The sequence below is a fragment of the Dunckerocampus dactyliophorus genome, chromosome 3 (assembly GCF_027744805.1).
Source record: "Dunckerocampus dactyliophorus isolate RoL2022-P2 chromosome 3, RoL_Ddac_1.1, whole genome shotgun sequence".
NCBI lineage: Eukaryota > Metazoa > Chordata > Actinopteri > Syngnathiformes > Syngnathidae > Dunckerocampus > Dunckerocampus dactyliophorus.
In genome coordinates, this window is record NC_072821.1 from 29,775,247 (window position 1) to 29,788,410 (window position 13,164).

At 38.7% G+C, this 13,164-nt stretch overlaps 1 protein-coding gene across 4 annotated transcripts in view; it reads left to right on the forward strand.

Moving 5' to 3' along the window:
- Window positions 1-10,297, forward strand: part of si:ch211-220f16.2 (golgin subfamily B member 1) — a 72,997-nt gene extending 62,700 nt beyond the window's left edge. For 3 of the 4 annotated variants that reach the window (XM_054770122.1, XM_054770125.1, XM_054770124.1), the window contains exons 24-29: window positions 1,752-1,898; window positions 3,729-3,851; window positions 5,268-5,365; window positions 6,409-6,501; window positions 6,589-6,691; window positions 7,720-10,297. In XM_054770122.1, coding sequence (XP_054626097.1) covers window positions 1,752-1,898; window positions 3,729-3,851; window positions 5,268-5,365; window positions 6,409-6,501; window positions 6,589-6,691; window positions 7,720-7,878 — 723 coding nt within the window. In that variant the 3' untranslated portion in view covers window positions 7,879-10,297. The remainder of the gene's footprint in view (window positions 1-1,751; window positions 1,899-3,728; window positions 3,852-5,267; window positions 5,366-6,408; window positions 6,502-6,588; window positions 6,692-7,719) is intronic. The other variant, XM_054770123.1, reaches the window with a different exon arrangement.
- The last annotated feature ends 2,867 nt before the right edge of the window (window positions 10,298-13,164 follow it).

Genomic DNA, 13,164 nt, shown 5'->3' on the forward strand with positions numbered 1-13,164 from the left:
GGACATTGCAACATCCTACTATATGACTCTGCAGAATGGCATGTTGTCTAAATGTAGCATTACTATACAAGCTTAAACACAGGACGCAAGGTGGTACAGAATTTATATGAATAATTTTCCTAATAGAAAACAATGGAATTTAAATTAATTAATACATGCTTCACACACGCCTTCACTCTTATCACAGTTTGTCACAAGTATATCAATAAATCATGCTGTTTTCCTGGTTAAATATGGCTGTTCGTGAAAACATACATATTTAAGCAAATGTTACATATTTTTTGCCTAAATGAAGCATTTTTATGCATAAAAATGGCTAAATGAAGTAAAATACGATAGGGTATTCAGAAGATGTATTCAAAGATGTTGTGACGATATGTGGTATTCTGCGCTGGTCACTAGTTGTCAGTAATGTTACTGTAATATTGGGTGAGACACAAGCACCAGACTTGATTGCTACGGCACAATAGCGGCACATCACTGTTAGTTCATCTGTCGGAAATAAGCCAGAAGCGCCATTCACCGTTCATACGCACATGCTGAAGCCAGAGTTTTCCAAAATCTTCACCCTGGTCGGAGTTTTTCGAAAGCTCAATTTTTTCGAGGGCAAAAACCTATGTTTGCGTGTCAATGACAGACCAAAATAATAATGTTAAAAACTGAATTTAGAAGGTTGTAAACAAGTTTTCCATGCTCTAACCACAAAGATATTTGATTTATAAATACCTTGCAGAAATTCACTAATCACAGTCGAGTCTGGAACCAATTAAATGCGATAAACGAGGGATTACTGTAATAAATATCTCTTTAAATACAGTAGACGCCCCTACAACGTAAATAATCCGTTCCGAGAACCTTTATGTTATAGGGATTTTATGTTATACGAAGCGTAAAATACATGTAAATAGCCTAATCCGTTCCAAGATCTTCCCAAACTCACCCCTTTGGCACTTCAAAATATTCAAAGTCCACCAAATATGGTGGGAAAATATAAGAAAACATTAGCATAAACATAGTACAGTAACATTCCAATATAAAGTAAGGTAATAAATAAGATTACTGTAAATGAATAAAACTGAAAAACAAAAACAATCCTACCGTTCACGAGATGTCTTGATCAGGAGCGCAAGTGGAGGCAGGAAGGAGGACTAGCCTGAGTCGAAACGCGACTCAAAGAGTCTAAGACTCAGCTGGTCTCACTGCCAAACGCACACGCACTACACGATAATGCTGTGTGCAAAATTTTAATTTTTAACTTAACTTAATTGTTTAAGTTAGTTTCAGGGCGACTACAAAGAGGAAGGAGTTTGAAGGGACGAGCCTGTCTCTCACACAAACTCACGTATGTGCTGTATAACTCAGCCAATGAGATGAGAGCGTAGGCGGTGCCCCGATAATCAGCCAATGAGATGAGAGTGTAGGCGGTGCACCGATAATCAGCCAATGAGATGAGAGCGGAGGCGGTGCCCCGAAAATCAGCCAATGAGAGTGTGATGCGTCAGAAAGTGTTAGTCTGAACTTGCACCAACTTGAGGCATTAATAAAGTTGATTGGAAAAAAAAAAAAAGACTTGCACTGACTTGACGCTTTATGTTATATGGAATTTCTTAAGCAAAAACTTTACATAAGTTCTTTATGTTCAGTGGAATTTATGTAAAAGGAGGTTTATGTTATGCGAGGTACTACTGTATCTACTTTTTGGCAAGTATGGTCAGCCATTTATCAGTGTTTGCATATGTGTGTGGCAATAGGAAACGGTGAACATTACAAGCCACAGTGGAACGGATGAGGCAGTGAGACAACTTGAGGCAGAAAGAGTCCACCTTCACAAAGAGCTGCAACTCTGCCTCTATGAAATTCAAAAACGAGATCAGTACTTCCAGCAACTCAATTCTAAGGTATGTAATGAGCTGAGGATGTCCATTTCTTATAATTTAAAATATATAAATTGTATGGACAGTAGAGTGTACTGTCAGTGTTTCCTTCAGGGCAGCACTCTGTGATGGATGCTCAACAAGGTTTGGGTCTGAAGAAATACTTACGTACTTTACATGCCACATCATATTTTGTACAATCACATTATCGGCTTCACGAAGATGGTCATTGTACAAAACATTAAACCAGGACTGTCAGATTTGGGCCAGATTTGGTGAGGTGTACATGTGAGGCCCAACCTTCAGCCTGAAATTCATTAAATGCAACTAAACTAATGACATTTTTATTGCAATGGGCCAATTTTTATTTCTTCACATGGAACACAAATGATAATGTTTTACAAGAATCATTCTGCCTTTCATATTAAAGACCACATAACATGAGGAAAAAGCTGTCTGAAAAAAACTTTCAAGATGCTTAAACATATCTTAGACTACTTGTAATTTGAAACATTATGCAATGCTCACTGCACATTTTAAAATTCTAAACAATTCAACGGCTCTACACTTAGGTAGGGAAACAGCACAATGAAACATTAAATGACAGTATACAGTGGTGTGAAAAGGTGTTTGCCCCTTTCCTGATTCCCTTTTTTTGTTTTCATGTTTGTCACACTTGTTCCAGCTCATCAAACACATTTAAGTAGTCAATGACAACACAACTGAACACAATATGCAGTTTTTAAATTAAACTTTTTTTTATTGGCCCTGTGTTGAAAAAGTGATTGCCCCCTAAACCTAATAACTGGTTGGGCCAGCCTTAGCAGCAACAACTGCAATCAAGCATTTGTGATAACTTGCAATGAGTCTCTTACAGCGCTGTGGAGGAATTTTGGCCCACTCATCTTTGCAGAATTGTTGTAATTTAGGCACATTGGAGGCTTTTCGAGCATGAACCACCTTTTTGGGTCATGCCACAGCATCTCAATAGGATTCAGGTCAGGACTTTGACTAGGCCACTCCAAAGTCTTCATTTTGTTTTTCTTCAGCCATTCAGAGGTGGACTTGCTAGTGTGTTGTGGATCATGCTGCTGAACCCAAGTCTGTTTCAGCTTGAGGTCACAAAGAGATCACTGGATGTTCTCCTTCAGGATTTTTTTGGTGGACAGCAGAATTCATGTTTCCATTTACCACAGCAAGTTTTCCAGGCCCTGAAGCAGCAAAAACAGCCCCAGACCATCACACTACCACCACCATATTTTACTGTTGGTATGATGTCCTTTTTCTGAAATGCGCCGTTACCTTTACGCAAGATGTAATGGGACACACACCTTCCAAAAAGTTCAGGTTTTGTCAGCCCACAGAGTATTTTCCCAAAATCAATCAGTTTTTCACAAAGAGCCATGTAGGATTGTATTTTTTTCTCTTAATAATAGGAAGTTTAATTTAAAAACTGCAATTGATGTTCAGTTGTGTTGTCATTGACTAATGTATACATTTTTTAAATGTTTTTTTTTTTGATGATCTGAAACATTTAAGTGTGACAAACATGTAAAAAAATAAGAATTGAGGAACACTATTTCACAACACTGTATAAGGGATTTTCCTAGAATCAATCAGTCATCTGTCACCAAAACAGAATTAAATATTTCATATTCAATTAGATACTGTATGTTCAGGCCCAAAGGTTCCTGTGTACTTAGAAAGTACTCATTTTGGCCAAAGTTCCCACGGTCTAAACACAACCGTTCCTGGGTAATGTTCCTGGTTCCAGGATGCAAAAGGGAGGCTCAAGAGTCCACTCTATGTAATGTGGAAAAAAGGCCAAAAAAAAATTCTGGTCCACTCCCACAGCTGCAGCAGTCTATGGAGGAGAAAGGCGCTGTGGCAGCCCAGCTGAGAGTTGTCTCCCAAAACCTGAGGGACAGCCAAAATCGTTGCCATTTGCTGGAAACCCAAATCCAAGGCCAGGGGCAGGTAAGTGTTCCGAAGGTGTGATTTCTGTTCATGTAAACATTTATGGTGCATTTCTTGGAGGTGGAATTGTCGCTATAGTGGAGCCAGTGAAGCATTGGGCGTACATAATGTGAGAGTGATTGCAGTGTTGCTTTATGTGTCTTACAATACTTTAAAATGGACATATTATGGAAAACTGATATTTTCAGAGGATAAGCGGCATAGAAAATGATTGGATGGATGGATAATATTTTCATTGCCTGCCCCACAGATCAATGTGATGGTCCATCACCAAGTAATTTTTTTGCGAGCTGTTTATGTCAGAAAATGTATCTCCAAGTGAGCTGTTTAGTTTCATCCACTGTTGTGAATTGGGATCCATCCCGAAACTATTGTACCATAAGGTTTACTGGAGCCTACGTAACCGATAGTAACCAGACTGAAAAACTAGGTAGATATTGGTACCTTAGGTAGTCAAATATGTGGTACAGTCATCCCTCACCACATCGTGGTTTGAAAAAAATGTACTCAATGGAAACAGAGATGCCATGGATGTGTTTTGGAAATAGCTCAATCAATAAGAGTAATACAGTAATCCCTCGCCAGTTCGACCTTAGAATTTCGCACCTTCACTCTATACCGCTTTTTCAAAAATATATTGATTTATAAATCATGCTGTTTTGTGGTTTAATAAGGCCTATCATTAGTCAAAAACATTTAAGCAAATGTTACATATTTTTTGCATAAATGAAGCATTTTTAAGCATAAAAATATCTAAATGAAGTAAAAGATAAGGCATTCAGAAGACTTATTTAAAGATGTTGTGATGATATGTAGTATTCTACACTGGTCAGGTGTGAGTAATGTTATTGAAATGTTCCGTGAGACACACAAGCACCAGACTTCATCGCCAGAACAACAAGCTTTTATTGCAGGTTTGAATGATCTAACAATAGCAATAATAATAATAACATATTAATCATAATAATAACACAGGCTACTGTTGTGGCCATAAACCACTCCAAGCTAAAACTCAGCTCTGAACCCTCGACATGACTTCTTGTCCTCCACACGTCTGGAACACATTTATTGCAACACACACGAGCATTTAAACTGCTTATTTTCGCTTATTATGTCTACTACTGTATATTGGGTAATAGCAGTGTTAAGATAACTGTAGGAGTGTTATTTCATCTCGAGAGGGCTCTAATGTTCAAAAACATATTTAGAAGATATTTGATCCTTGGACTCATTTGACTAAAGCATATCACAGACAAGGCACCTAGAAACTGTTTCAATCTGTGGATAACCTGCAAGATACTTTTATGTCGCCTTCAACAGTTCTTGCACTCACCAGTGTCCATAGGCATGTTTGTCCATCTTTCGTTTCAATACTTAATGTGTTGTTTTGACACCAGTAAATATGCTTTCTTCTAGGGGTCAGGAAATGCAGAGGTTGCTCCCGGAGCCCCTCACGAGAGGAGCAATAACATAGTTCATTCTCAAAGAACTGAAGACAGTCTGCTCAGAGAAAGGTGAGAGCCGCCAGTCATTGAAAGGGACGATTATGCAGCTGCCTAGAGAGCGCTAACATTATTAACTGAGTACTTCAATGAAACCATGCTCGCGGGCACCTCATGTGGTCGTGGGGGCTACCACCATGTTGCATGACTGCAAATTGTCGGCCATTTCCCTGGGACTGCTTTGTGTATGTGCATGCATGCATGTAAATGTGAAAAATATGGAGATTTTTTTGTTCACTCTGTTCTTTGAAACCACTTATGGTAACATATGCTAGCACATTGTGAGGTTTTTTTGGTAGAATTTTTTTTTTAATTTTGAGCCAGTGACATACAGCAACATTCATTGGTAAAGGTCATTTGGTAAAAATTCAACATGTCTCACATGTTTCCTTGGTTAGCGTACGTCCCGGTTAGTGTTGAATATTTTAGCCAAAATTTTGCCTCGGTTTGCGTACATATGTTCTTGTTGGCGTACAATATGGTGCACGTCTTGTCACGTTATTAATACACAATACACTGCTTGAGTCCAACTGTGTTCTTAATGTAATTTTATCACAAAACGTTCTTGTTAGCAGCTTGCTAATATATGTAAACAGGAAGCGGAAGTCAGCTGTCTTGCCCGTCTATGATGTCAACAGCGGTTGACTCTGTTGTTCTTTGCAAACACTTAGGCCCAAGTCTAAAAAATGTTAACACAAAACACTTTTTTATAGTTTCACAAGTATAGTTTCACATGCATACAACAATTCTAAATGCATACAAATGATGAATCAAAGGGATAAATGATTGAATGTTGCTTTTACCTTCATTGAAGACATGTTGACAAAGACACAATGTGGCAGCGAGCTGAGCTATTTCTTGAATTCATTAGTGGTTCTCACTTTCTTTATCAAAATGCTGGCACTTACAACTTTCTTGACTTATTTTGCAGTTAATAAAACAAACTGACAATGTTTAGTTCAGAATGAGCTGTATTGACACTACAATTCTTTGTCAGTAACATACACAGTCTGTACTTACATTGTAAACTATATTTCATACGAATATATTTTTAGACTTCTGGAGGTGGAACAGAGTCTGGCTGACGAACGATCCAGAAGAGAGGCTGCTGAAGAGGCTTTGCATCTTGCTGAAGTCAGCACAAAGAGGTGATGCACAAAATGTGAAGTGATGTGTGTCTGTGTTGTTCACACACTCCCTATGAAGATGTGTTCAAATGGAAATGTTTGTTCAAGTCTCTCCAGAGATCATCAGAGGGACTTCAGTATCGAGATGGAAGCAGAGGACGAGTGGGAAGCTGTCAGTCTCAACCCAAACCAGCCTCTGATAACACGAAGGGTAGGACCATTTTTTGGTTTATGAGTTTGCAGGCTATACTAGGGATGGACAAACCAATGAGGGCCACATACTGTAGTGAAAAATGTAAGGATGCAAGGGCCTCTTTGATATTTTGTAAAGATATGCTAAGAAGTTGGACGAGTGGTTAGCATGTTGGCCACACAGTCAGGAGATCGGGAAGATCTGGGTTCGAATCTCCGTTGGGCATCTCTGTGTACAGTACAGTGGGTTTTCTCCAGGTACTCCGGTTTCCTCCCACATTCCAACATTCCAAAAAACATGCATGTTAGGTTAATTGGCGACTCTAAACTGTCCATAGATATGAATGTGAGTGCGAGTGTTTGTTTGTCTGTTTGTGCCTTGCGATTGGCTGGCGACCAGTCCGGGGAACTACACGGTACCAGACCCCCCCCGGCCTCTTTGATGGCCACGTCTGGCCCATGTACTTGAAACATAAGAACATCATTATGTTCTTATGTTTCAATACGAATATATTTCGAATATAGAATTGGAGTTAGGAAACCAAGTGGGAGTTGAGTTGCTGTTGATGGACTACACTGCTGATGGGGATGTCATACAACTTCATGTCAAAAAAACCAAACTATCCCTTTTAATATTTCAACTTCATGCTACTAAAATTATTTTTCCTCATAATATTACAGCGTTATTCTCGTAAAATTGCCATTTTTTCTCGTAGGTTAGATTATAATGTTTTTCTGTTAATATTTTGACTTTATTCTTGTAAAATTACTGCAGATTTTTCAATTTTTTCTGCTATTTTTTTTTGTGTGAAATCATATTTTTTTAATGTGCCACGGGCCAATAAAAAAAACAGTCGCGTGCTGCAAATGACCCCAAGCTGCACTTTGAACACCCCTGGGCTGTATTCTAGGATTGAATTAAAAGTGTCTCTAGAGTGGCAGAGGTTTCACCATGTCTGAAGGGAGGCACATTGCCACACTTGAAAAGTCAATAATGAGTGGACTAGTCATGTTTGTGTGTCTTCCTGTGTGTCATTGTGCTTCCAGGTGAAAGGTGGGATGATGGCATGTCGACGTTGGGTCAGAGGAAGGAGCCTCTACCTTTCCCGGCTGCTGACTGGCCGTGTACGCTCTCGTTACTTCTTTTTGGCCTACTTGCTCACAATCCATGTGCTCCTTCTAATGTGCTTCACCGGTGCCCTGTGAAAAGGTCAACAGGTATGAGCTGTGGACTAAAGGAAGTTGGTGATTCTGACTGGGATGATGAAAGGCTATTGTATTTTCTGTTGACTTGTTTGGTGAGGGCTCCACAATGTCAATCACTTGTATTGCTAAATGTCATATCAAGCCTTAAAGTTCCCATATGATACTATTTGTTCACGAAATAAGTCAGGGGTTGCACTGTATTGAAAGATTTATTGCTAATGAGCTGAGTTTGTCTCCAAGAAGAGCGATTGTGTAGTTCAGGGGTGTCCAAGCGTTTTCCAGTGAGGGACACACAGTGAAAAATGAAAGGATGCAAAGGCCAAGTGGAATTTTGTAAAGCAACCCATGTAGATATGCAAAGAAGTTATATATAGTTCAAGAAAAAAAAAGCATTCCCGCTTTGTGATATAGGTGAAATCCAGCTAAAATTACATTTTCCCTATAATATTCCAAGTTTATTCTTGTGAAACTGCGACTTTTTTCCCTCATTTGATTACAACTTTTTTCTCTTCATGTTTTGACTTTATTCTCATAAAATTACAGCTGTTTTGTCCATTTTTTTGTAATAATTTCAACTATTTCAACTTTCTTCTTGTAAATATTCTTTTGGTAATATTTTGACTGAGTTCCCGTAATATTATAACTTTTTCCGCAACCTAATTTTTTAAAAATTACAACGTTATTATTTAATTATTGTAATTATTGTATTTAAATATTTATTATATTTAGATATTATAATATTATTATTTTTTTAATCTTTTATATTTAAGCTTTATGGTAATAAGATTATTTTTCTTCATATTACTACTGTATTCACCTGAAATTTCGACTTGTGACAACATTTTGACTTTATTCTTTGAAAATTACTGCTGATTTTGACATTTTTGCTGTTCTGCTGCAGGTGAAAAAAAAAAACAAAAAAAAAAACCAGCCATTGGCCACAAATGGCCCCCGAGCCACACTTTGGACACCCCTGGTGTACTACATCTTTGTCAGTCGCTGACTGACATATTGTTGGCTGGCAGAGCTCCAGGCTTTACTTCAAGATGTGTAGCGAATAGGGGTGTCACGAGACGAGACGATACACGAGATGGGTCTACGAGGACGAGATGAGATTTTAACTTTTAAGAAGAGTACAATGGAAAAAAAACAATGTATTGCAGTCTACTAGTATAATTTCCTAAGGTACACTCTTCTGCACTCTGTGTGTATGCTAGTAGCCCCGCCTCCACCCACCAAAACAAAAAGACTGTATGACTGCCCAAAAGGGCTCACTCTGTTCAGGCTGTTGTTCTATGGAACAAATGCACCAAGGTGCTGAAACCAATGCAGAGCGAACTCTCTTCCTGCCTGTTTGTGAGAAAAGAGGAAAACAGACACACATGCACATGGCAATATATTGAGGCTGGCAAAATTATCAAGTGTCCACAAGACAAGAAACCTTGTCATATTTTAATTTTGCGAGATCTTGTGACACCCCTAGTAGTGTCAACAGTTTTTCTGCAAAGTCCTCTATGAAGTTATGTGCAGATGTCCTTATGTTGTGAAAACCCAGCACTCCAAAGCAGACCGTCTGCGCATCTTGTTTGCGTGATGCAAACACGTGATGATGACGAGAGTAGGGCTGCAACTAAAGATTATTTTCTCAGTCGATTAATCTGAAGCTTGTTATTTTGGTTAATCAAGTCATGGGTTAAGCCCAAAACGGACCAAGTCAATATGAACCAAACATAGTTAGTGGTTTGGTCCCCAACATATCAGAAAAGAAGCAAAATGTCCATCCAGCGTGGGTTTGTTTGGACAAAGATGCTGGAATGGAAATCCATTCCTAACACCATATCCATCACGGAAATCTCATCACCTCTCATAGCTAATGCCATGGAAACGTGTTTGATTGAATAATGAATGTTGGTGCACTTGTCTTGCTTTATGTAAAAGCTCGCACACAATCCTTATGCTGAGTAAAAGTATGCACTGTGTTTATAATCATCTCAAAACAGACAGAAGCTGGGAATCCCAACACCTCAAGTTTTTTTAAGCATAATTTCATTTTGTGTGGTGTCGGATGAGAGTTTCTTTCATCTCAGCCATGGCAATATTTTGTTATTGAGAAAAGACTGTTTTGGTGATATGTTGATTGCAAAAAAAAAAAAAAAAAAACTATATATTTCTTTGAACATAAATGAACAGTTTTTGTTAGAAATGATTATTTTGTAGAAACGCACCAATCTGGTGGGTTAAGTGTACATGTTTAATAACACTGTATAAAAGCATAGCAGAGCTTATTTATGAAAGACTACTAGACGAGTGAAAAATGTGTGCTCTGTTTTTGAGAGTTTATGATCCTGTTGGCCTTGATGACATTAGGCTCCACTTGGTACAATCTATAAACTTAATAAAACCTGCTGATTTTCTTTGTTCTGTCGGGACATCTGATTTATTGTTTCAAATGATTTGATTATGCCGTGGCCTAATGTTAAAATGAAAAGTAAAATACCTACACAATGCAAGTGGGATTACACTTGTACAGTGCTGCTGTTGAATTTGAAATACTATTGAGAGCTATTTGTACAAACCTTTGTATGAGTTGCTGGCACCAGGATTATTCAAGCATGAATAAAGACACTAACAGACCTGCCAACCTTGAAGAAATGTTATGATTATGGTCCCCATGCTCCCGTGATCCCTTATATTGGCTATACCTGATCTACTGGAAGGTAAGAAGGATTTACGTTGGGCTGATGACTGCCTGGGCCCAAGTAAAGGAATACAAGGCATTAGTCAAGCTTTGTGGTCTGCGCTCAATCATACGCCACCCTCTTGGGGACATTAGGGGACAAAAATATTTTTGATGAGTAAAATTGTGAGTAATCCCTCTCATTTGGGACTTTTTGTCACTGTCTGTAAAATATCTAAGCTGTGAAACTATTATGCCAATTCGAGCAAAGTATTGTGATGATTGTACGACTCATGAAGCTACACAACACACTTCCGGTAATCGCTTGCCTCCACATAGCGAAAATCGGTTGGAAACACATAATTTAATTTCCATCTTCAGCATTTGCGCATCCCTTACTGCACAACTGGAGACGTATAAAGTGATATTGGAACTATAGGAACAGGTTTTCAATGGTCTGTGATGGTTTGGCTCGTCTTTTGATTTTAAAAAATGCTAACATCCAGTCATACAGTAGCTACTGTTGCTGGAAACACACATCTTTGAGTATTGGCACTTTAAATACATTGATTAGCCATACAGTACATTGGATTATTTCACTTGTGTGCACCACTTGTCCTATAAGTAAACATTGTTATGGCAGAAACTCAACGAATGTGCTGCTCTTAACTTGACGATTCAATGCAAACATCTGCTACTAGCTGGCGTTGCTGGAGAAGCATTCTAATCACAGTTTGGAGTTTTTACCTCCTAAATTTTATACTATCTAATGTAATTGTGTGTCACCATTGAGGTTTAACGGCTGATAATGGCCACTGAATCTGATCAATTATGTCGTTAGTGTAGCAACAGAGCATGATTTACAGTTTGTGATGAATGACGGACGTCCATGGCCAAATTGGGGTCATAATAAGCCATAAAATTTTGCCAGTTGGATTATCTAGCAAAAGTTTTGCAAAATATTTTTTTAACCCATCAAAACCGCCGGCGGTTGGGGACCCATATGTGTTTAAAATGGAAAAAAATAAAAATTTAAACGTTTTCCCACAATGCATTGCGTCTGACCAAAGCATTTAATTGGAGAACAAGCGTAATAGAAAATTGATGGATGGCGCTGCGATGCTGCCTCTGTCCACAAGAGGGAGCCTTGCAGGGAAATTTTTGGAACCCTTTTGGAACATTCATAGAGCTTTGACGATGGCCAAGTACGCCTCCTGTCAATCATCATCACATTTTTATTTAATTGGCCAAGTAACATCTCAGCAGCGTTTCATGGAGGTCAGATACTAAAAGAAGCGAGGGTACTTCTTTTGTTACCTAGGCTTCAAGGCTGTATTGGGGACTTGCCACCAAAGTCTTTGCTTGGGGATCTGTTGTGTCTCTTTGTTTTGTTTCTCCCAACCTGAAGGTTGCAAGTTCGATCCTTCGTACTCTCGTAATCATGTCAAAGATACTGAACCCCCAGTCGCTCCTTATGCTGCGTCATCAGTAGGTAAATGTGCGAGCAGTGTCAAAATGCTTTGGTTACCTTGGAGGTGGAAAAGCGCTATACAAATGAAAGCACATTTACCATTGAGTCTCTGTCAGAGCATGTTCATACATACAGTACATGTAGCATTCATTTAGGCATATACAGCGGTGTGAAAAATTGTTTGCCCCCTTCCCGATTTCTTATTTTTTGCATGTTTGTCATGGTTAAATGTTTCAGATCATTAAACAAATTTAAATATAGGTCAATGACAACACAACTGAACACAAAATGTAGCTTTTAAATGATTTTTATTATTATTAAGAGAGAAAAATATTCCAAACTTATATATCCCTGTGTGAAAAAGTGATTGCCCCCCCTGTTATCCCCCCCAGAAAGAAAGTAATTGAGATTTATCAGTCTGGAAAAGGTTATAAAGCCATTTCTAAAGTTTTGGGACTCCAGCGAACCACAGTGAGAGCCATAACCCACAAATGACGAAAACATGGAACAGTGGTGAACCTTCAGAGTGGTCGGCCAACCAAAATGACCCCATAAGCGCAGCGACGACTTACCCAAGATGTCACAAAAGACCCCACAACAACAATCAAAGAATTGCAGGCCTCACTTTCTTCAGTTAAGGTCAGTGTTCATGACCCCACCATCAGAAGAAGACCAAAACCACTGCTGAACAAAAAGAACATTAAAGCTTGTCTCAATTTTGCCAGAAAACATCTTGATGATCCCCAGGACCTTTGGGAAAATACCCTGTGGTCTGACGAGACAAAAGTTGAACTTTTTGGAAGGTGTGTGTCCCATTACATCTGGCGTAAAAGTAACGCCACATTTCAGAAACAAACATCATACCAACAGTAAAATAGGGTGGTGGTAGTGTGATGGTCTGGGGCTGATTTTGCTGCTTCAGGACCTGGAAGACTTGCTATGATAAATGGAACCATGAATTCTGCTGTCTACTAAAAAATCTTGAAGGAAAATGTCCAGCCATCTGTTCGTGACATCAAGCTGAAACAAACTTGGGTTCTGCAGCAGGACAAGGATCCAAAACACACCAGCAAGTGGATTTTTTGGGGGGATTTTTTTCATACCATACATCCTATATATACTTGTAGATATATATAGA